Source organism: Aristolochia californica, unplaced genomic scaffold (genome assembly GCF_029961685.1).
Source record: "Aristolochia californica isolate CCGP_79_NKW_82.1479 unplaced genomic scaffold, dmAriCali1.0.hap1 SCAF_10, whole genome shotgun sequence".
Lineage (NCBI taxonomy): Eukaryota > Viridiplantae > Streptophyta > Magnoliopsida > Piperales > Aristolochiaceae > Aristolochia > Aristolochia californica.
Genome location: NW_027181771.1, coordinates 31,201,172 through 31,226,813, shown reverse-complemented (window position 1 = coordinate 31,226,813; position 25,642 = coordinate 31,201,172). Strand labels below are relative to the sequence as shown.

General features: G+C 36.1%; 2 protein-coding genes across 3 annotated transcripts; both read left to right on the top strand.

Annotated features, from left to right (window-relative positions):
- The first annotated feature begins 8,497 nt into the window (after nt 1-8,497).
- Nucleotides 8,498-10,624, top strand: LOC137942432 (uncharacterized). Its single transcript, XM_068788070.1, has 3 exons — nt 8,498-8,934; nt 9,023-10,070; nt 10,173-10,624. The coding sequence occupies exons 2-3, from the start codon at nt 9,059-9,061 to the stop codon at nt 10,511-10,513; spliced, it is 1,353 nt and encodes a 450-aa protein (XP_068644171.1). The 5' UTR covers nt 8,498-8,934; nt 9,023-9,058; the 3' UTR covers nt 10,514-10,624.
- Nucleotides 10,625-20,275: 9,651 nt separating this feature from the next.
- LOC137936063 (zinc finger CCCH domain-containing protein 66-like) lies at nt 20,276-23,257 on the top strand. 2 transcript variants are annotated; one of them, XM_068780600.1, is made up of 2 exons: nt 20,276-20,514; nt 20,801-23,257. In XM_068780600.1, exon 2 carries the CDS (start codon nt 20,864-20,866, stop codon nt 22,871-22,873), a length of 2,010 nt encoding a protein of 669 aa, XP_068636701.1. In that variant the 5' UTR covers nt 20,276-20,514; nt 20,801-20,863; the 3' UTR covers nt 22,874-23,257. The 2 variants fall into 2 exon arrangements, with proteins under 2 accessions (XP_068636701.1, XP_068636693.1); XM_068780592.1 differs by having other exon boundaries at nt 20,795-23,257.
- Nucleotides 23,258-25,642: the final 2,385 nt, after the last annotated feature.

Genomic DNA, 25,642 nt, shown 5'->3' with positions numbered 1-25,642 from the left:
TCAATCAACCATGGAGGCAGAATATGTGGCTATGAACTTAGCTACAAGTGAGGTTGTCTATCTTTGAAAATTCTTGAGAAGTCTTCTAGTAGTAGACTGTGTGGAGCGACCTATTCCTCTCTTTTGTGATAATACATCTGCTATTGCTATCACGAAATATCCGAAGTGTCACTCCAAGGCTAAACATATCGAAGGGAAATACCACCACATACGAGACATGCTGAGGAAGGAGGAAGTTGTTATTTATAAGATATCTTCTCCAGATAACTTAGTTGATCCACTAACCAAGTGTCTTCCCGTGACCAGTTTCACTTTCCAAGTGGGGAACATGGGTTTGATTCGTTTATAATTGATGAGACCAAGTGGGAGAACATTGTTTTGTATGCATTGTGGTCTCAATGATTTGTAATACTATGTATGTCATGATATTGTAATTTATATTCCATGGAATGATTTTGAAAGAATGCATATGCTTTTGTGTGATAATATGAGTACTCAGTGTATGACTTGAGATTCAGCTTCCCTATCATGTCTGCACTTGTGCGTGTATATGTGAGGGTCTCAATAGGGAATGACGGTTGAGTCTCTAAATTGTCCAGGCCAATAGGACTGCATAGGCACAGTTTCCTTTAAGGCTAATACTCCTGCTGGTATAGAGCTTTACCCTGAGCTCCTCAGGTACTGAGTATGCTATGGACGGTGAGATGCCTTGATGTCCAGGTTTTCTATTAGGTATATACTTGTATATATATTCAGAAGGGTCTCAATAGGAAGGTAGGGTTGGATGTCTAAATTATTCAGGCTTATGGTACTGATTAGGTACAGTTACTTTAGTGGCTAATACTCGAACTGGTATAGAGCTTTACCCTGAGTTCAAGTCCGAGTATTCTATGAATGGAAACAGCTGAACTGGCAAATTTGACAAGTATGGATTTGGTTTATTCCCCAGCCTTGGATATCTAAGATATATATTGTGTAGGCCCGGGTTAACTACACATGTATATTAAAGTGCTTAAGGTAATGCCTATGGTCATGGTATGGTTTTATGTGTCAATATTGATTTTTCATGTTTTTTTGAAAATCGGAATTTGAAATGAATTTGAAACCAAGTGGGAGTTTGCTGGAATTATGGTTTCAAATATATTATTTATAAAATAAAATTACCATGATATTAGAGGCGTGGGGCCCACTTCTAGATGTTTTGTCATTGAATGTTTAGTACAGGGAATAATGGCCAGCACATCCCCCTGTAGAGGTAGATTCATGGGGTGCATTGACTGGACACATCCCTTGGGCATAAGGAGATGTATCTCTCCTTAGAGGATGTATCTCTCATTAGAGGATATCTCTCTCCTAAGGGGATATATCATTATGAATAGTCATTAGTGTCACACCCTTTGGAAATCTATAAATTCCTCCATGGTCTTACAAGTGAGGCTAAGGCTATTTGCACACCCAGTCTGGCTGACCAGGAGCAATCTTATCACTTGTAAACGAATTATCAAAGGTTATCTTGTGCACTTCAAGTTCTATTTATATTCTTCAAGATGAAAGGTACACTCCCTTTATTCTTCTTATTTCAATTCTATGATATATGTATGGCTTTCATGATAATGGAAATATGGAGGATTTAATATCTATTTTTATGATGTTTATTTTATTATTATTAGACATCAAGTCTAACATTTTGAATTCTCAATAATCTAGGTTTTAGCTTCCTTTAGTGTTCTTCAAATTGAAGTTTCAAGTTTCTAAAAAAAATCATTTTTGAGGCTTACAAGAGGGTTGAAAACTAGTATTTTGAATTGTTGATCATATGGCTTCAAATTATGTTAAATTCATGCCACAAATCCCCATCATAAATTCAAATATCTTTTGAGCCATCTTCATGAGTGGAAGGTATGATAGAGGAAGCACAACTTGAAGACAATCGATGAGTGGATAAAAAATGCACAATATAGTGAGAAATACTTGAAAAGCGTTCTTGGCAAAAAAGCAATAGGTTTAGAGTCATAATGAAGTCCATACACAACAGGAGAAGGTAGCAGAGTGTGTACCTTGAGAATATCTTGAGACTCCAAAGGTGAGTGATGTGCAATAGGAGAGAGAAGCCTTCAATATGTATATGGTAGTTCTTCTTATGGAATATTGTGGTCCAATGAGACAACTAGGAGTGGCATCGAATCGAGCCGAACCTAAACCTGCCTAAGTTTGACCTGGGTTTGATTTAAATATTTTGAACTCGAACTCGAGCCGAGCCTAGCCTTGAGCCTAAAATTGTAATAAAGTTCGAGCCCAATAATTTTAACTGAGTTCGAGCTCCAATCTATATTTAAAACTTACATAGAATACATGTCAACTAAACTGTATATAAAATAATGCATATATTTTATAGGCATGACCTTTGCCTAAAATTAGGCACGACCTCTACCTAAAATTGGGCACCACCTCTACCTAAAATCAGGCATGACCTCTACCTAAAATTAGGCACGACCTCTACCTAAAATTTGGCATTACCTCTACCTAAAATTTGGCATGACCTCTACCTAAAATTCGGCACCACCCCTATGTTCGAGTTGAGTTTGATTTAAATATGTCTCTATGCAAAAACATCCAAAGCAAACAAAAAATGTACATATTTGGTAAGTTATTTGGCTTCTAGTAACCCGTTCCTTGAAGTTTTGAACATATCATCAGCTGCATCTACCTATTGTTGCCAATTTGCGTAAAGACATAATGCACTTCTCATTCTCAGCACTATTTCCCTATGAGGGATTTAAACAAACATGGGAGATGCAACTTTAAGTAAATGCCATATCATCAAATGCATGGACTTATTGTTGCCTTAGTGTAAAGATCGAATGCACCTCTTAGCACTATTTCCCTCTAAAGTATTTGTTGATTTTCAAGACTCCATGGATTTAGCTCATGGAGAAAAAGGGGAAGAAGAGGTTATGGACTTGATTTCCTAACCGTCCCCCTGAAGCACAATTTATAGATTAATAAAACTACTGTATTACAATAATACCCCTGAACTTAGGGTTTAGGGTTTTAACCCTAGAATTTTAACCTAATTACATCATTACCACCTCTATGAGATGACTCTTCATTTACCATCCTGGTATCATTGTATGGCTTGTAGGCCTTCTCCTTAATCTATGGGCCTTGACCCCATCTTCCACATCTCTTGGATGTGTAGGTCTTCCTTGGTCTTATGGGCTTGGGCCCATCTTCCAACACACTTTGATATGTGGGCTCTCTTTGCTCGTGTAGGCTTGAGCCCTATCTTCCACCATTATTTTAACAAACATGGGAGATGCAACTTTAAGTTAATGCCCCCCGCTCTTGTTGTAAGTTGTAACCATGGCCTTTTAAACATCTATTTTATAGGTAGACTATTTGCAAACTCTATACAAGAGAGAAATCAAGGCATATGAAAATTTTAAACAGTTTGCTCAATGGAGCTACTGAAGCCACACTAGTATAAATAGTAACTAAGTCAGCTTGCAAGACATTGCTAGCCCGTCATGGAATACCTTTGAAAACCCAACCAAAACAGCGGGTAGAAACGGAAATAGGTGAGCTTGGCCAAGCAATTGCAGTGGTGATCCGAAGTGGTAGAGTAAACTCTACACAACAACTCATCTCGACAGGACACCTATTTGAACAAAAAAGTAAGAGGAAAAATTGAAAATTACTAACACAAAATAGAAGAAATAGGGCATCCCACCAAGCAGAGTCTGTAAGTTTACTAACTCTCTTGATTTGTTAGAGAAGATGAGATAATTGGAGCTGTAGAGAGTGGACGAGAGAGGAGGAGAGACTGAGAGGCGAGAGCGGCGATTTTTTTGTCCCATCTCTACATTTTTGATTTTCCCCAAAGAAAATGAGTGCCTGAAGGCCCGAAATTGTTTAACTTACCGAGCCAACTTGTGAGCTCGCAAACCGAATCGAGGCTGGGTTTAGCTTGGCTCGTGTAACTAAACGAACACAACCTAGAACTCTAATTCGACTTGAGTTCGGGATTGTTCGAGCCGAACAGAACCAGGACCGAGCCAAACTCGAAATGTTCGCGAACAAGCTCGGTTTGATGCCAACTTACCACCAATCACCTATTTTGTCTTGATGTCTTGAAAAACAAAATGAGAAGAAAAAAAAGTGACAGAATAGTTTAGTTGTTTTTTTTTTAATGAAAATTGTGGAACAAATAAAACATTGGAAAGAGAGAGGGATGAGGATATAGTAGTAGTACCTTACCTTGAACCTTCGTTTCGGACCCATCAATAATGGATACAAATCTATCCATAGGATAAAGAGACAAAGAGGATAAATCTCCAACTTTACCAGTAAGGTGTTGAAAGGTTTCGAAATCAATGATCTAAGGTGAAGAACTAAGACTTAAAAAGGAGAATGTACCAGTAGAAACAAAGACAACTATAGGTGCACTTGAATGAGCATTTTTTTAATGTTTTATTCTTATGGTTGTTTATGTTGATGATATTATTATCACAGGAAGTGACACTAGGGGAGTCTACATGTGAAGAAATATTTCAATAAGGAGTTTTAAACCAAAGTCCTAGGACTACGCAAATATTTCGTGGGTATTTAGAAGTTTTTCAATGCAGTTACGACATAGTTTTGTCTCAAATGAAGTATGTTCTTAATCTACTAATAGAAATTGGAATGCTGGGGTGTAAACCCGTCAATACAGCCATGGAACCTAATGTAAAACTATGTGCTAAATCTGGTAATAATGTTAATGTTGGTAGTTTCCAACATTTTGTTGGAAAACTGATGTATCTCACAATTATGAGACCAAATATTTTTTATTCTGTAAATCTCAATAAGCGTAATCAGTCAATTTATGCATCAACCTTGATAGGCTCATTAGATGGCATTGGAGAGGATTCTTCAAGATTTAAAGAAAAATCTAAGCCATGGATTCTTATATAAATGACATAGACGTGCTAATATCGAAGGTTTTGCAAATACAGATTGGGCCAGTTCTGGTTATTGTACAACTATAGGAGGAAACTTTGAGAAACTAGAAACAAAGTGTTTTGGTAAGATCAAGTGTTAGGCAAAATATAGGTCATGGCACACACAAGAAGTAATTATGGCTTAAGTCATTAATGACATAACATGGGTTCAAAATGACCAAGTCCATGCAACTCCATTGTAGCAATCAAGCGGTAATTCACATTGTGGCCCTCTCTTTACCACTTTCTCCAAGCTAGAAATATTATATGTGTTTGCACTAGCTTAAGGGGGAGTGTTGAAGAAGCATAAGTAACATATCTTGTAATTAAATAGATGAGTGGCACAACTTGTAATTATGAAATACTTTAAGTTATCTTTTTTCTTGGATTAGGGTTTTTTACCCTCATCTATAAATAAGAAGTGAGGGAGAGTTGGCTCATAATCCAACAATCTCTCCTTGTGGTGGAAAAATCTTATCTTGCAACTCGAGCTCTCTCCTTCTTAACCTAATCTTCTCCCCTTCTCTTCTCCTCTTTTTATTCTTCTCTCTTACTCTAGCCTTTTTTAGAAATGAAATCCTATAATCTAAAAATATCTAAATTCTTACTCTTAAGTTAGTAATTAAATATAAAAAATCATGAAATCATATAAATACAAAAATAGACAATTTATTATATTAATGACTAAGAATAACACTATGTAGTTATAATTTAATGATAATGTAACATTTATATATTATATTCTAATTTTTTTAAAAATATAATAATAAATTAAGAAACCACTTATTTGTAAAAGAGCACATATTCATATATAAATTTACCAAAATATATTTATTGTCAATATTAATATATTGATTATTTATCTTAGGAGCAAAAACAATATAATGCTAATTTCAATTATATGAATGTGGAGAACTTGTAAATTTTTTTATCATTATATTAGAATCATTGTCCAATATGTTTTCCAAATGACTGAATAATAAAAATGAAATAACACAAGTTTAATATATTTAAATATTTAATCTAAAATTCATCAAATTAGTATATGTGCAACACAACCTAAATGTTTGACTTTCATTGAAATACCATAATCAATAATTTTGCCATATTTGAATTGCTAACAAGTCTTGAAAATATGATACTTTTGATGATTGTGTTGCATGCTTCCTTTTAAGTATTCTTTGTTGATCTTTATGATAAATAAAATCAGCAACATCTTCACTTACATCATTACCTTGATCACTTTCTCCACAAGACACATCACTTTATCATTATTTTTATTTTGTGTATGTAATTATGTAAGACATAACAAACAATCATAATTTTTACTTGAATATCAAAAGAACAAAGAAGATTATCTTTTAATATTTTAAAACGAACTTTTTAAGCCCCAAAAGTACGCTCAACGGTTATCTTTAAAGATGATTGTATTCAATTTGAACAATTCTTTTGATTTCTAGGAGGGTTATCTCAAATTTTTTGCAAATGGTAACATGTCCCTTAATAAGGAGCCAAAAAACCCTATAATATTTACATATATAACATCTACTAAATACTATTCATCAACCACAAAGAATGTATTTTATATGAACTAATTGAAAACAATAGAAGGTAAAAATAAACTAAATAATGAAATGTCATTTACTTTTAGGAACCCAAAGTCAATTTCACCTTCTTAATGTTTACTTTAGTACATGTCAATCAATTGTTAATCCCGCCCATCTAGTAAGTACATAAGTAAATTACATGTCAAATGTACAAACTACTGTTACAATTTTTTTTATAAAAAAACCCTTCAAATTCTAATACCTTGCTTGTTGATTAAATGGAATATATACTTTAAAATGAGTACCATCAATAACACCAATATAATCATAATGACACAAATTTAATCAATATAAACACATATTTGATATTAACCTAAAAAATTATTCATCAAATGCCTTTATACTTACCTTACTTTTAGTATATGTCATTGTTCAAAATATTCGAATGAGTATGTCTTAAAAACTATTTAAAGTAATCAAACAATAATCTAACAATAACATCTAATGCCTTATTAAAATATTTACAGATAGTCCAATTTGATCTATCAACCGTCACCAAGGTAATAATACTATATGATTGTTATTGACCAACAATAAGATAAAAAAATCTAAGTTGTTCTTCCACTTAAATTATTTTTGTAACAAATAAGAATCATCAACTCTTCAAAATCCTAAGCAATCCTAGATTATTCATGAATATTGCACTATAATGAAAAAAAATCAAATACAAATCAATATCCATATCTTAACCACAAAAACACAACTTATATCATTAAATAAGTCTCTCAATAAATCAACATTCACTCAAAATCATATTAAAGGTCTTATAATGACATTATAACAAACAACATTCATTCAAAATCATATGTAATATCTCAAAATCAATGTTAACATTGTTAACAATCATGTGTCAAGCTATGACAATGTGTTAAAGTTAAATATGGGCCGTGCATGCCGCTCTTTTGGAGCCATCCAAATGAACATATCTTTCTTGCCTATGGTGTTCAAGAACCAAGGGGCACAAGATTTCACTTCTTTAAGCAAATCAGGTACCTCTAGAAGAGCATCGTACCAAGCAAGTTTTGCATTGACATCTTTGGGTTTAAAAAATCTCCAAAAATGTTAATGTCATATTATTAATAGCTCAATGAACTTTTCAGTAATGTTAGAAGATCACTGAAACTCTTCCTGTAATGAGCAAAAGTCCCTCCAAACTTAAAATTTGATGATGCATAGCCTATTTGTTGATCTCCATTTTAAGGACTCCGTACCTCTAGGGTATGGCCTAGGAATCTCTCTAATTGCATCGACTTCATATATCTTTTCAATTAATGCTCCTTTCGATATAGGAGGGAGATCTTCATCAACTTCAAGATTTGTTTGACTAGTTATCCCCATGGTTATGAAGTTTCCACAACTAAGGCCAATTTTTCATATTGTGGGCATCCTTTACGTCATATTTATTTGATTCTTTATGTTCCTCCAAGAAAAAAATATATCTTTGAGAAAATTTATGTTCCTAATTAATACAACAAACACAACTTCCTATATTATATTTTCTAACCTTTATGTATTCTTGTCACAGTGGGAGGCTGGGGGAGGGTGGTGACCTCAATCAATAAACAATACATGCTTAACCTAAATTTCCCACTGAGAGGAGCCACAAGGGAGATAACGAAGTTAAAATATCCATTCAGCTAAGTAGTCATTCATAATTTTACACGAATATGAATATGCAGAGAAAGAGAGAATAAGGTCTAGCTAGAATCAAAAACTCAAAATGCTCGAACAAGGAGTTTTGTTCATAAGTATACTCTTTGTTGATTAAAAAAAAAAAAGGCGTTTTGTCATATTTCAAGGATATACTGTAACAAATCGAAATTCTGAAATAGTTATGAGTTATGACAGATACTGACGAGCCTGCACCTCAACTGGGTAGCACGAATTCAAGCGGATACAGTGGATGACGAACTGATTAAGACGGATGAACACGCAGCGCAGCAGCAACCAAAGTCAGCAACTTCGGCTGCAACAAACACAGGCGCAGACTGCCCAGACTTCCGATTTCCGACAACAGGATTTTGCCTTATGTCGGTGCCTCCCCTACCTGGACTCTCTCTCTCTCTGAAATTCCTTTTAGCCCATCCCCCATGCCCCTAAAAGGCTTAAAGAGAACCTCTAGACGGAAAAAAAGCTGCTCTTCAAATGTGAAAGCTTGGACCCCCCAACACGCCCACCACATCTTGAATTCTTAAATCTCAACCTCCGTTGCCATTCCTCGTTCAAATCCAAAATCCGCCTACTTTCCCGTCTCGGATTTTTTCCCCTTTCCCATTTGATTCAATCATTATAGGGTTCGGAAATATTACTCTTTTTCTGTTCGACCTTTGATGGCCATGAGTCTTCCGGTTGGTATTCCTTTTTGAATTTCTTGCGACATTTCTCTCCCTTGTTCCCTCCTTTGCTTCATTCAAATCTGTGTTTACTTTTGTGCAGAAAGGCACTTAGCTCATCAGTGATCACAGGCTTTTTATGCTCTTCTACTGGTGGATGTTCATTCACGAAACGAAGGCTTCAAAGCTTTTACTTTATTTGCGCGCAGATCGGCTCTTTCTTTATGCGATATTCTTCTTCTTCTTCTTCTTCCGTCTGCTCGCTCTTAACATGAAGATATTCTCTCCCAGTGCTCATTTGGGGAACACTACTGATAAAGCCACCGCTGGATGTCTCTCGGGAATTCTCAGACGTTTTCTGTGTGGCGACAATGTTTCCTCCCATGTGACTGAAGATACGACGTATACGGGTTACTCTCCTTTCCAATACGAGGAAACGAAAGAAAAGGTTGAAGTTCCTCCACCCAATCTGGTGGCTAGATTGATGGGTCTGGAGTCAATGCCGGAGTTCGATTGGGTTCCCAGAACTCCTAACACCATCGGTCGCAGCAGGTCTGCCAATTCCCTCCATAATTGGATTGATCTGGACCCAGCTCGTTGTGGTCGTCGACGGCTGAAAAGTTGTACTTCTTTCCGTGAAATTCCTACATTTTTGCAGCTAGAGAATGAGGATTTTCTGCTACTGAGTTTCGGATGTGAGGACAAAGGAGAAGAGATATTGAGACCTCAAGTGGGTGGAAAAGGAATCGAGGAGAGGAGGGTAGATGCAAGTAATAGAAAGAGCAGAGAAAACCGAAGAAAATTAGAATCACAGGGGAAGAAGAAGACTGGTCCAGGAACTGGATCTTGTAAAGAGAAGATACCGGAGAGAAGGAACGAAGATAGGCTATCGGGAAGGGATCCGAGAAATGGAGAAATTAAGAAAAACAGGGAGAAGTTCAGAAAACCTGCTCATGTTCTTCTTCAAGGGAAACCGCTCGAGTCCGTTACTGATCACAACGTATTCCCGCAAGCGACCAAAATCAGTAAGAAGAAAAAGACCAAAGCTTCAGCAGGCAAGAAATCAGATTGTGACTGCAGCTCAGAGGATTCAAGCCCTGTTTCTGTTCTTGATCATCCCTTCCAAGTAGAGAATGATTTTCTTTTATCTGGTAACCATTAATAGCTGTCCAGACTATTTTGAGTTCTTTGCTTCAGTGGTATTCAATTACACCGTTGGTTTTACTTACAATTTCGTGAATCAATTTATGCAGAAGAAGATTCAAGCCCAGAAAAATCAAAATCAAGAAGACAAGGCTCGTGCAACCGCACATCCTTGAATACGCATCAGTCATCACTCACGGCTGAGCGGATACCGAAACCAGTACAAAACGAAGTTAAGGAGCTGAAGAAGCTAAACTGTGAACTACCCGAATTATCAAATCTGTGTACAGAAATTTCTACGTTCCTCGAAGAGGATGTGAAGAAAACAAACTGGGTTTTCAGAGAGAGGTGGAAAGGAGAGGAATTTGAAGAGATCGGGACAGAGGTTGGTCTCCAAGTCTTTGACCGTCTTCTCCACGAAGCTCTAACAGAGCTTTTGGTTGTGAGGTGATCTATTGCTGTAAAATTGTGTGACAAAAACTATGGATCTCCTTTCTGTAATCTCCTGAGATAATTGTGTGACAAGTGTATGCTAAAATACAACATCACAAATCAAACAAAAGGTGACATAATAGAACTAAGTCTCGTTTGCACAACATGATCCTTAAACTACTTTGGTGGTATACCCATTGTTTAAGGATTTACGATCTTTAGTTCAGTATAAATGTGTCAATGAACACTTCATTTGTCTTAACATTCTCTCTTATGGCTAATTATTTAATGTCGATATGTTTACTTTTATTATTCTTAGCCAAGAACACAACGACTGAATTATCACAATATATCCTAAATGACTTAGAGATAGAATTAACAAGTCTAAACTCATAAATGAAACTTTTTAATCAAATACCCTATGTCATGGCCTCACTATAATAAACAAACTCGACTTCCACGGTAGAAGAATAATTAAGGATTCCTTTGCACTTGATCAATATATAATTTCACCAACAAACATGAAGATATATCAATGTTGACTTATGAGAGTCAACACAATTGACAAAATCTGAATTTAAGTAACCCACAACCTTCAAATTGTTGAATCTTTTATATGTAAGTATGAAATCCTTGGTCTGTTGGAGACATCTCATTACTTTCTAACTCTCTAGTGATCCAAAACTACGTTACTTTGATATTTTTTCACTATTTCTACTGCAAATGCAATGTCTAATTTAGTGCAGACTTGGGTACACATTAGGCTTCTAACTGTCGAAACATAATCATTGTTTTTCATTTGTTCCCTTCTAGGTCATTAAGGGCATTAGTTCAAACTTCATATGTACCTTTCTTAATTAGATGCTACACTAAGAGAATAATTTGACATCCTAAATCTCTCAAGAATTTAATTAGTATAGGTTTCCAAAGACAATCCCAAAGTACTTTATCATTCGTCTTTATAAATATTATTGTTGGTGAGATAAAATGCCTCACTTACATATTTCATATCAAAGTATTAAGACACAAATAGTTTCACGTCATGTAGTAATCTTATATCATTGGTTGCAAGCAAGATATCATTCACGTCCAAAACTAGAAAGATAATTTGCATCCTACTTTGTCATATATGTACTAATCCATAATATATTTAAAAATACTAAATAAAAAATTACAATAAGAAACTTCAAATATCATTGACGTGAGGCTTGTATTAGTCCATATATTGACCTCTCAAGCTTGCAAACCAAATGACTATCATCACTCAAGTTAAACCTTTAGGTAATTCAATATAAACCTCTTCCTCTACATCTCCATTGAAGAAAATTATTTCATATTTATCTGATGTAAATCTAAGTTAAATTGAGCGACTAACATCATGTTGATACAACAGGAATCTTTCTCAAAAAGTGAAAAGAAAGAATCCCAATAGTCAATTCCTTCCTTCTAAGGGAACCATTTTGCTATGAGTTGTTTCTTCTAACGTTCAGTGTTGACTAATGAGTCATTCTTGGTTTTGAATACCTACTTATTACCAATGGGCTTCTCCCTATTAGGCAACTCTACATGATCCTAGACTCGATTGTTTATCATAAAGTTCATCACAAAGATTTATTATTATTTACTCATTGTAAAAATGTCATAGGGTCATTTTCAATACTTATGTCACAATCAATAAAATTTGTTGGTTTCCTAGTTCTAGTAGACCTTCGTAATGTTGCATTGACAATCTCTTTGTGGAGGCAGTTGTGCAAAAAAACCCACTACTTGATGTTATTGCTCAACTAGATTTACCTCTATTAAAAATCATTATACAAAGAGATCTATTAATCCATTCTCAACAAGACATGAAGTTTCAAGAACTAATTGCTTAGAATCCATCCAATTTTATGGGTATTATGAAAAATAACTAATTTAAATCTTCATGCGGGAGTTGTCTATGAAACATGAATTTCCTGCATAATTAATTTTTTAAGTTGATCACTTTCGCTATCCACGTCATTCTTAATAAATATGGCATTGTTTAATCTACAATTCTCCTAGTATGGGATGGATAATAAAAGTTGTATCTTTTGAACTTCTCAACATATCAAATAAAATATGCACTAATAATCCTTGGTCAAACTTATTTCTTGTGGGTTTTAAACCCTAACTTTATCTAGACAACCCCAAACACGTATATGTTTCAAACTTAATTTCAACCTTTCCATAATTTGAATAGCATTTAGGAATTGTCTTAGTTGGAAGTTGGTTTAACATATATGCTACTATTTTAAGGGTTTGACTCCACAACGATAGAGGAAGTTTGGAGTTGTTAAGCATACTCATTATCATGTTCATTAAGGATTGATTTATTCTTTCTACTACATTCTGCTGATGTGGTGAAATAGACATAGTATTTGAGCTATAACGCTATTTTCCTGAAAAATTAGCAAGTAGATTGGGTAATCTAGTCCATTTCTACCTACCTACCATGATATTCACCACTTCTATGTGACCATATGATTTTAATTTTTTTTTCATATTGCATCTCTACCTCTATTTTATAAAATTTAAAAGCATCGTATGTTTCACTCTTATTATGAAGTAAGTATACAAGCATAAATCAAAAATAATTATTGATAATGGTGTGAAGTGTTTCTTACCATTATTAGAAAAAAAAAATGTCTTTGTGTATGATATTTCTTATGTCACAACTCCAGACACCCTTTTTTGTTTTATTAGTTTGTTTTCCCTGAAATGAAATCGACCCGTGAATCACAATTTGTAAAATCAAGACTCTTGTTATTTATTAACCTTTTGATTTTTTCAATGGAGATATATCTAAAATTCTAGTGTTATAACATAGAAGAATTTTCAATCATAATATGATGCTTAATAACGACATTATCATGCACAACCATTAGGTTATAAGTAACATTGTTTACCAAATCAATTTTCAATAAACCTCAAATAGAATAAATAAATAAATAAATGAAAAGATGTTCCAAAAAAGTAAAAAAGTTAATCCCAATTGTGTAATTCTTAAATAAGAAAAAAAAAGCAGAATACAAAATTTACTTTTTGAAATTAAAACAAAACAATGTTTTTAAGAAGAGTTTGAAAGTTACAACAACTTCTATATATGAACATATCAATAGATGTTTTATTCACTTTCCATCAGTTTCTTTTGGTTTAAAAAATCCTTTATAATATTAAAAACATGGATTGTAGAACTAAAATTAATCCACCAAATGTTATAAGGAACAATCACATATATGAGATAAGATTACGTTTAATTTCGAGTCACACCTGTTGTTTATGATATTTCTTCATAATATATCCTTTTTTTTTATAGAATAAACAGCTAGAATCCTCTGTTTTCACTTTATTGAGAGGAATTTTTGCCTTTTCCTTTTGTTCTTTATACGTTGCCTTTTATCTTTGTTCTCTGTCGCTTTATTATAGTGTTGTCCATTTCTTGTTCAATCTTCCTTCTTCTTGAGCATATATGGTTAAAAATTCATTAATTAACTATTTTTTCTTATATATTGTACAAAATTTTAAATTTTGTACTATATAATAAGGAAGACATTAGGGTAAAGTACATAAAAACGACTTAAAAATCACAATCTATAAAGGTTTTAGTTAGGCAACTATGTTCTCGTTTGTATTACAAGTTCATACAAACTTGTGTGCCAGTGAGCTTTATGGATGACAACTTGGTCATTTGGGTGTTGGATAGTGCTAACCAAATACTCAAGTTACTAATCTATAATATTCATGAATTACTTTTTAGGTAGTGACCCACATACATTAGTCAAAATGCGAGTTTTAATGAACATCTACCATCTTTCATATAAGACAATCTGACTTTTGAGTACTAGTTTCTTGGGTACCGGAGGCTCATCTTATGAACAACATAATCAAGATTCATACATAAAGATGAAACAATGTACCCAATTATTTGCAGGTAATCGGGTAAACAAATGGATAAGGGAATAACTTATTCCGTTTTGATCAAACGGGCAATGAAATAAGTTAAGAGAAATGAAGCAAGTAATAGAATACCCCTTACTCGTTTTGTCTGTTACCCTTTACACCTCTAAATGCAAGACACATCCAAATAATAAACATGAATCAATCTATCATTAAAAACTATATCTAAGCAAAGAATTTGACAGAAAAAATGATTCAAACAAAGTTATCTATTTCTTAATACCCGTGGGCTAATTAAGAAATAATATCAATGATCTTCAATTTCAACTTGATTAATCATGATAATATAAAGTTATTATACTAACATATTTAATTAGAATTTGATGTCATTCAAGATGTGATCTATATGTTATTATGCATACATCATCATAATTAAGAATGTTGCTATTAATCCTCAATTAAATACTTACTAATTATATGACATCACGTCTACAAATAATCATAGAGAATTCATCTTAGACACAAAATAAATATAGAATAAATTTAAATTAATTAATTTATCATACTAATAATGTTTTAATTGAATAAAATATAGTAAATGGATTCATGTTTGGACTAAGTAAAATCTTTTCAATGACTAAAAAATATTCTTGCCCCATTTTACCTAAATGGACTGAATGTCCATCCTAAACATTAGTTCAAATGGCATATTATTATTTTTTATTTCTTAGGCCAGTTTTTAAGTTGCAAAATGCAAAAAATAGGCCAAACTAGAGAGTGTTTTTTGGGGCTTTAATAGGAGTAAAATTCCTTTTTACTCTTTGTTGTCTTTGGCACTAAAACCCTTGTTCTTGGAGTTGAAAATAGGTTTTATGGCCTAAAATATTTTTTTCTAGACTATGGGTCTAGAAATGAATATTATTTATTTTCCTTTTCTTAATCAGGTTGATCATAAATTCAGGGCCAAATCAGTTTGGTCTAAAAATACAAAACCAGACAGGGTCAAATCGGGTCGAGTCGGAGGGTTTTGCTTCTTTCTCGATCGAGCCGCCCGTTCAACAAAGAGAAAATTAATTGTAAATCATCTCATGGTGTTCTCATAACCAAATCTAGAGCCACTATAGTCGATGGAAACTATCGACTGATGTCATGGTTGTTGCCTGAATAACTTCTCTATAAAATCACCCCACCTCTCTCCCTTTTAGTTTCTCTTTACCAATTCTTCATTTGGTGAGATTGGGACACATGGTAAAACCATATGGTTGAGTCAAGTATTGAGAGCAAATTACTCTGCCATGGATCAAATGATGTAGACTATATTATGCCTTGTGGAAAGAGAAAATTCAAAATATTATTTATTTTTATTTTTATTTTCATTTTGTGTATTCATCCCAACATGAAAAACTATGTTTCTCTTCCATTTTCTCTATCATTTTTCATGGACATCTAAACAAGACATAAGAAACCTCTTTTGTCTTCTCTTATTTTCTCTCTATTTTATGGGTTCCTAACACAATCTTAAACATTCATTTGTGATGAATAGGGTGAAAATCATCAGTGTTAGAAGTTAAAAGTCTTTCCTTATTTTTTATACATTATAAGCTTCTTTTTAACATAGAGACCTAACAATATAACCAACTATACTGTGGGGTTCACACAGTGTCCAGACAATTGAAATCGAACTCTTCCACATCTTAAACCTAATAACAGTATGTAAAATACATTATCTAAGAGGGTCATATTAAAATAAAGGCAGCTTCTTAGAAACCTCGAGAGCAAGAGATGTAGCAAATTGTAATAAGAATATTGACCTACATTACTTGGTCCATGAATTTTTAAAAAAAATATATTAAGAAGGCCTTGACATCAATTCAATAATGTCGAAGATCTCCGTCAGTCCCAATCACGGATTTTAATTTTTAGCTAAGAAGCTGATCTAGTCATGTTGCTTTTTTGACTCTTCAAAACATTTTTCCTTTCCTTCTTTGCTCTATTTGAAATCAAATCAAAGTACCATTCGAGCTAGACCAACGGTTTAGGTTTGGAACTATTAAGTTGAGACTCACCTAAATCCTTATACTAAGATGATTGCCACTATTTCGATATACTACTCTTAGTTATGCTTCATTAAATGTGATAATGGGTCCAAATATCTACATTGTAAAGGTATTTTGGTATTTTCTTAAATAACAATTAAACTAACAAAGCCCAAGGAACAAAGCTATGCTAAGTATTTTTTGGTGATATTGTAAGAGCAAATGATGTCAAAACTAGATCAACTTAGGGATCGTTTATGTCGTCATAGGAAAACAAATCAACAAGAAAACCATTTTTTATTTGACTAATTTTCTCATTTGAAAATTTTCTATTGATTTTTTTTTCTATTTGACTGATTTTTTTATGTTTGTCCCGTTATAGGAAACAACGAGAAAATTAATTATGTTGTTTATGTTTAAATTATAAGTAAAAATAATTTTTATAAACAATAAAAAATTAAAGTAAGAGGTAAGTGGTCAAGAACTACTTTAGTGTTATTTGGTTTATTTTCTCATATTTTTTTATTAATGCCATAAAAAACTCATTTTTATCATTTGGGGGGTAGGGGTGGGGCGAGAGAAAAAGGAGGAGGTATACTGTCAAAGCTAGGTGGTTCCGGTCCACCTGGGTTAGGTTCCGTCCGCCCCTGGTTCACCTGGGTTAGGTACGTTCCTTTCCACACTTAACAGACTAGTCTGTTGAGTTGTATTAGTTAGGCATTTGACATGGTATCAGAGCTAGAGGACCACATTCCGCGTTCGAATCCCAGAGTACAACGGTAGGGAACGGGAATGGTGGGTGTCAGAGCTAAGTGGTTGTAGTCCTCTAGGGTTAGGTTACGTCCACCCCTGGTCCACCTGGATTAGATACTTGGCTTTCCACACTTAACAGACCGGTCTGTTGAGTTGTATTGGTTAGGCGTTTGACAAAGACACCTCATTCTCTTTCCTTGCTCTTCAAACCCAATAGTTGACAAGGTCAATTCAATGGTTCATCAATTGAAACAGTACAAATCTAATAGGTTAGCCTATTCTTATTATTCTTATTTTTGTGTTTTGGGTTAGTTCAAGCGAATATGCATACTAATTTGAAACCTAAGGATATTGATGTTTTAGTTTAAGGGTATGCAGGTAAATAAACTTTAGTTTAAGTTTTCAACTACAAATAAAAGCCACAAATATACCTATTAGAAATGCATTACCGTCTTTACTTCTATGAAGGCTACAATCCTCAGTCCACGCTAGAATCCTCGTTGCTGTGACCTACGGACATTTGTTTAAAGTTCCCCTTACGTTTCCTGAAAATCAAGAATCAATTAAAACCAAAACGAAGTGCTGTGTGAACATAACTTTTAACTAGTTTGAATCATGAACTTAGTGACAAAGATGGAAAGCGACATGACAAGAGAAATGTATATGATCGGATTTATGTGGTTCAAGTATCTTTGGGCATACAAACTCGCCCTTCTAAGCTAATTTTAATTAACTTAGAAGAAGAATTCAAGGCACAGCAAAAGAATCATAAAAATGTATTTAGAAAACAAATTGAAAGCCTCTGAGAAACTTCTATGAACATCAGATAGAAATGAATAAACGTAAAGGAAAAACTTGTGAGAAAGAAAGTTTTCAATGAGCACAAATTTATTCACGCACAATTTAGTACCAATTATAAAAGTATATAATTAAAACCTCTAGATTGTATTTTGTGAACTGCTAGCTCAATTTACAGACGCCTTTGTAGACTTCCAGTGCCGTAAACGAGTTAAAAATAGAATAAAAATCATTCAAAATAAGTCAAATCAAAATTCGGTCTAATGAGAATCAAAGCAGCTGAGTTATATTAGAGCATAAATCAGTTCGACAAAAAAACTGTTCAATTTTAAAGTTCAAACTTCAAAACTCGGACAGATCAAATCCATTCAATTCCGTGTCTAATCCATTTGATTGACACTTATCAGATCCCTACCTTGGTTTCGCCAAACAGTCTTAAGGCTGTTCCTTCCCATGATCCCTCTACTATTCAACTTCTGTTTTTCTTTGAAATCATCCAATACACACGAATCTGCTCCTAAAAAATTCTATCAAATTAAATAACAATATAAAAAACTGATATAATGGCCGACAATTGAATCTTCTTTTTTCGTCTGATCCAGCCACGAAACAGATAACAACTAGTTGTAGAAGAAAAGAAAAAAAAAACAGGTCACTCTCACGAGGAATTATTTTTCTCCTTTTTTCTTCTTCGTCTTTGCAGGATACAGTCGATCCGCAGGCTTTTCCCAAAGAGAACCAAAACGCGGGCGTCCTTAATTGACCAAACTCTTCTCTTTACCGTATTAACTCCTGGTTCAGGACAAGATCATCAGAGACGAAGCGGAGCGGATACGGAGAGATCAATTCTAGAGAAATGTAGAGATGGACAAAGCGAGATTCATGGAAGGAGAGAGAGAGAGAGAGAGGAGGAAGATTTCATGATCATGAGTCGTCTCTGCCAAACATTTGTCGTAATGTCGTCTTCCTACGTTGGCCTCATCTGATTGTTCTTTTACGCTTCTGCTGGCCGACCTCTCCTCCAGGGTGCTTCTAGATTATTGTTGATGGACGACGCCATTGGGTATCTGGTTGGCTGGCGCTCCCGTGACTGATCTCAACCGTGCGTTGGAAGATGTCAGGAAATAATTGCGTTTCCTGCGTTCATCCTGCTTTGATTCGAGTCAAATGGCGGAATTTGTACAAAATTTTCTTTTGGAAAGGGAAAAATTGTGACGAAGGAGCACGGTCTGGGTTTCTTACTCTCCCTTCCCTCTTTGACCCAACGTTTTTTAGTAGACGAAGAACGTTAATTGAGCGTGTTTTACTTATTTTCCTTTTTATTTTCTCTTACTAAAAAACTGTGAAAGAGACGTTGGAATTTTTTGGACTTTGGAGCGTGTTTTATTTTTCGCTGTTTTATGATAAAAGATAAATTTGTTTTACTTTTACTGGAAATTGATTGCCTTTTTATCTTTTTGTGGGTCCGATTCTTTTTCGCGAGGAGACGCTCGTTAATTGAGCCGTTGTCACGTGGGAATTCGTTAAATGGACCAAATAATCATTACCTAATTTTGAAATTATAAATAATTGCAGTTAGTCCTTCCATCTTTAACTCCACTTAGGCTAACTAATAGCTTTTGACCACATAAACACAGCTGTGGGGGTTCACAGATCGGACGGTCTACGGTCGAGTAAGAAGACAAAGTGGATAAGTTTCCCGAGTGGGTCCTGATGGTTTCCACGTGCTTCTATTCTGCGCAAAATGGGATAATGATCTGCAGCTGTTGTTCTAAAAAGAGAAAATGGGAATCAACGGCGAGGATGGAGTAAGGGGCACACGTCAACATCCGAGGCGAGACAATCTATGGAGACTGGTTATCAGACGGGTCGAGCGTCAACGTGGACGGTGGAGAGGGCGCCATGCCACTGTACTGCGGAACGCGCAAAAGCGCGATTGACAATAGAGGAATCTTCCCCTCGGGTCACCTCGGTCAAGCCGTGTCAATGTGGAATTACCGGCACGTGGCAACGCAGCCGGTCAGATTTTTTTATCAGTGAGTGGAGTGCGGAATTTTTTTAATTATTTTCTGCGTCTTTATTTTTGAGTTGTCACCCCACCACCCCGCTCGGCCTCCCCACTTTTGAGTCCCGAAAGCGATACTTGAATTTCATGTGGGTTTCATTTGGATTTCATTTGGGGTGGGTTTCCTTTGGATTTCATTTGGGAGAGCGAGGGCGGACTACGAGAGGGCTGGTGGGGGGTAGTGACATACTCGGTCGCGAGCCCTTTTTGACCGGACGGGAGAAAATTAAAAAACGGAGACTTTCCTCACGCCTTCCTTCCTCGCTATCTTTTTTCTCCACTTTCCTCTCTTCCCTGCTTCACCGCCCTTGCTACAAAAAGACTCAAAAGCCTGACCTAATCTTCGTCTCTCCACACCTCCTTGTCTCTCTCTCTCTCTCCTTCCCTCCTTTCCTCGGAAGCAAAATTGGTGGAAACCGTTTCCTGAAAATCCGATTGCACCCTTTTAAGGTATGTTCTAGTCTGGATTTCTGGATTTTTCTGCTTCATTTACATTCTTTTCGTTCCGGGCGGTTTTCGTGGATATGCTTTGGGTTTGTTTTAACTTCTCTATGAGTCGTTGTTGTTCGGCGTTGAGGTTTGTCAGGGGATGATGGACAAAAATTCTATATGAAAATAATTTTGTGCGAGGGATTTCTTCGCTTGGTTCTGTTTTGGGGTTATTGAATTCGTTACTGTATGTTGATTGATTTTTTATTTTGTCTAAAGTGATTTATCTTGAATTCTGTAGAAGCAGACGATATAGCTGTTTCTGGAAGGAGTTGAACGCAAAGTAGGGTTGCAAAACCTATTTTTAACGATGTGCGGAGTTCCCGAGAATACCAAGAGGGCATCGAGTCCTCCTGGGTTTGGAATGGATGTGGAGTTTAAGAAGCGGAAAAGTTTTGAGCAGTGCTCGGTTCTGCTCGAGTTATCGGCTTCCAATGACCTGGTTGCTTTCAAAAAGGTCGTGGAAGAAGATGGGGTTTCTGCTCATGAACCAGCTTACTGGTACGGACGATTGATCGGATCTAGAAAGATGTTCTTTCAGCAAAGAACCCCTCTGATGATTGCCGCCCTCTATGGCAGCACGGATGTCCTGAAATTCATCCTCTCGATGGACGGCGTGGACGTTAACAAAACCTGCGGGTCGGATGGTGCTTCCGCCCTCCACTGTGCTGCTGCCGGCGGTTCGAAGAACTCGTTGGAGATCGTCAAGCTCTTGCTTGATACCTCTGCAGATTTGGATTGTGTTGATTCTAACGGGAATCGTCCTGGAGATGTTATTGCTCGTTCCATCGGCGGCCCAAAGGTGAAATCTTTGGAGAACATGATTAAAGGCGAGGATGCTGGTAATTTCAGTGATGAATCTGCCGATTCAGGTTCAGAGTCTCCCCGTGTGGAGCAAGCGTCTGGGGAGAAAAAGGAGTACCCCGTTGATCTTTCTTTGCCTGACATCAAGACCGGAATTTATGGCACAGACGAGTTCAGGATGTATACCTTCAAGGTAAAACCATGCTCCCGGGCGTACTCTCATGATTGGACGGAGTGCCCTTTTGTGCACCCTGGGGAGAACGCCAGGCGACGTGATCCTCGCAAGTATCACTACAGCTGTGTTCCATGCCCTGAATTTCGCAAAGGGACTTGCAGACAGGGAGATGCTTGTGAGTACGCACACGGTGTGTTCGAGTGCTGGCTCCACCCGGCACAATACCGAACCCGTCTTTGCAAGGATGAGACGAATTGCACCCGGAGAGTATGTTTTTTCGCTCACAAACCGGAGGAGCTCCGCCCTCTGTACCCTTCCACAGGGTCTGCTGTGCCTTCGCCTAGATCATCTGCTGCGGCCGTGTCAGCTTTGGATATGGCATCTCTCAGTCCGTTAACTTTGGGTGGATCATCCATGCTAATGATCCCCACTTCAACTCCGCCTATGTCGCCGTCAACAGGATCTTCCTTGGGTGGACCTGCCTGGTCAAACCAGTCCATGGTTCCCCCAAATTTGCAGTTACCTGGTAGCCGGCTCAAGTCAGCTTTAAGTGCTAGAGATATGGAGTTGGACATGGATTTGGTTGGGTTGGAGGGTCTTCATCAACAGCAGTTGATGGACGAGATTGCAAACCTCTCTATGCAATCCAATCGGTCTAGTTCGTTGGCTAATGCGCTTGCTGCTTCAGCTGGTAGTCGCAGCGGGAAATTCAGCCGTGTGGGCTCCATGACTCCTTCGAATCTCGATGAACTTTTTGGGTCTATCGATCCTTCACCGGTAGCGCAGCTTCAGGGGCTTTCACTGAAAGCCACCGGATCCCAGTTCCAATCTCCAAACATGAATCATAGTTTTGCGGGGAAACTTCCTTCTTCCCCGGCAAGGACGCCATCTCCCTTCGGCCTGGACCCTTCAATGGCGACATCCGTCATGAATTCAAAGTCCGCTGTTTTTGCCAAGCGGAGCCAAAGCTTCTGTGACCGCAGTGGTGTAAACCGTTTCAACAGTCTCGCTACTTCCGCAATGGCTACCACTCCAACAACTGGTTCAATGCTGTCTGATTGGGGATCTCCAAGCGGCAAACTGGAATGGGGTGTCCAAGGCGAGGAGCTAAACAAGCTGAGGAAGTCCGCATCTTTTGGAATTCGCAGCGGGAACGGCAGCAGTAGCATGGCTGCAGTGGATGAGCCACATGTGTCGTGGGTCCGGTCACCGGTGAAGGAAGCCCCTCCTACATCCCAAGGATGGCTCGGGGTGGATAACTATAACAGCAGCGGGACGTCGGAGATGCTGTCTCCATGGGCTGAGCAGATGTACATGGAACAGGAGCAGATGGTGGCCTGAAGGGCCGGAGCAAATGGCGGGGCTGGCCATCTCCCTCAGAGAGAGAACTAACTAGTTTTTCATCCCATTTTTTGAATTTTTATTGTATTTGTAATATTGAAGGCAGAGAAGTTGAAACAGCAGAAAATGTGCAGTGAAGCACTGAAAGAAAAAAGGACGAGCAAGAAAAAGATCCCTCTTCGTCCCTGAATTTAGACTTGTATGTGCCATAGGGTTTTTTTTTTTTGGTTTCTTTTATTAAAAAGTTGGAGAAGAAAGAGTCAACAATTTAGATGGATGAATATTGAATATTTAAATCTCCTGGGAAACAACTGGGTGGCTTTAAACCAGTGCTTAGGATCTTGTTGAAGTTAATTAATTCCATGGGGATTTTTGCTCTAGCAATTTATATAAGATTTACATTAGTTTGTGTTATGTGAGTGTTGTGTAATCATTACTATATAGTCTTTTAAGTTTATTCTGAATGATTATTTGTCTCATGACGTCAGGGATGTCGCAAGAAACCCCCAACTACTAGCTGTGACACAGACAGGGTCTTAAACTGAAAATCCTATTAAATGCTTCCATTCCGAAACAGGTACATGAACAAGGGTGGTGGGAGGGGTCGTTGTCCTCCTCTTTAGTGAGTGGAAATCTGAACATCAGCAAGGACGACGGCGGCTCCTCCTCCCTTATCCCATAAAAAATTATTCGCATGTTTAGTATGAAAGTTGTAGTTTATTTCCATTTTTTGACAATAAAAATAGAATTCCAAAAGTTGAAGAAATGACATATCAATGGTAAATTCAAAGTTGGAAAATGATCATTAGAATAATGGACTCTTTTTCAAATAAAATAAAATAAAAATTAGAGTAGAATGCCCTAGTGAAACTGAAGGGGAATAGGAGATACAAGTGGACAAGAAATGCCCATAGAGAGTGCACCAACGGATATTTGAATATGGATATTAGACGGCATTGAAATCAAATACTTAATTTTTAATACTTTTATTTAATTAAAATTTCAGATTTTGGATATTTGTAAATAGATGAGATCTAAATATTTCTATATTGGTTTGATTCGGCCCGTGCCTACCGCAAATTTCTGAGTCCTACGAGAAAACAAAATTGTGCCAAAATTAATTTGGATATACGATTTCTCCTTAAAGTTTGAACATACTCTCCTCTAGATGGCATGTAAATTACACAAAAATATTTAGGCCATCGTAGTGTATTTTTTAGGAAATATTGGAAAAACATTTCTAGTGCATATATGTTTTTAGAGACTATTAGTATCTCATATTTCTTGAAAATACTTTTATAGTTGGATATTTTTATAAAAAAATATTATAAATTTTTAACTTAATTTTTTCCTACCAAGATGGGTCGAAAAATTATATAAATTTTTTTAATAAATATTTGACAATTAATGTTGTAATACTTTCAGATAATTTTTTATGACAATTTTATATTTAATATTTTATTTTATTAAAATTTTATCGGATAAATATGATAATATATGACATTGGTTATTAATATTTTTTTATTTCCTTGAAAAATGAACTAACAGGTCTATTTAATTTTCCTTAAAATTTTCTAAATTTATTCATATAATTTCTTAGTAACACACCAATAAGATCCTATATGAAGGTTTCTAAAATCGTTTTTGCTTTCCTGCTGCCACTAATACTCCCTTCTGAAAAAAAAGTCGGATCCGGAACGTTTGCCACGTGGCCCCCGCGGACTTTCTTCACGGAGGAAGAGAGCGTCCCTTCTCTCGTCGGTTACCGACGTTCAGGTTTTTCTGCTAGGTCTGTCCTTTCTTCCCGCTCTCTCTCTCTCTCTCCTTCTCTTTCTCTTGTCCCTTCAAGTTAGATATCGCAGAAACTCGAGAAATCTTATTCTCATAGACACTTAAAGTCGTGAGATTCGCTGTTCTTCTTCGTCTGGTAGCAAGATATGTGTACTGGGAGCCTTTCTAATTGTTTGAGATGAGAGACGGCCAAGTATGTAGGGCTGATGTGATACCTTCATTGCTTAGACTCGTATATTGTAAATGGTATAATGTTGATATGGCCAATACCATTGAGGAGAGAATGCTTTCTTCTATGTTTTGTTTCTTTCATTGGCAAAGATAATATTGTTGATACTGAGATGTTATTCCAAGTGTATGTAGCAAGTGTAGTTCAGATTCAAAATTATGCTGATGTTTTCTATAACATTTGTTTTTCTCATTGGCAGACAGTAGTGTTTACAATTTGATCTGTCTCGTTTTCTTTGCAAAGTTGTTCAAACTCTCAGAGGAACTAAGAACTCCTGACTTGCAAAGGAAAAGGTAGCGCTTGCAATGTTGCAATTTTAGTTGTCTGATCGTATGTTGTACTGGATTTTCTTTAGATTTAATTCTATTGACAAAAACCGGTTTCAACAAAACCTACTGGACTTCTTTCAGCGTTGCCAGTGAAAACCTTTTTTGGCTCATTGGAGTGGATAAGAGAACTAGCTGTCCAGTCGGAAATGGCCTCTTATTAGGTGTTTGAGAAAATTCCTCTTATACCTCTTAATAAAAGGTTGATGGCTTTTATGTTGTGTGCCTTTTATATTTTATACATGCAAATAAAGTTAGTTTGATGTTGAAGAATTGAAAGCCTTACATTCACCTGTTCAAACATTTAATATAGCGTTAATATGCCATACTCTTTCTAGAGAAACTTGTTTATTAAATTTGATAAGTCTAAATAAGTTATAGGACTGGAAGTCACCCCTCTTATAACCCTTGTAGTAGGCACGG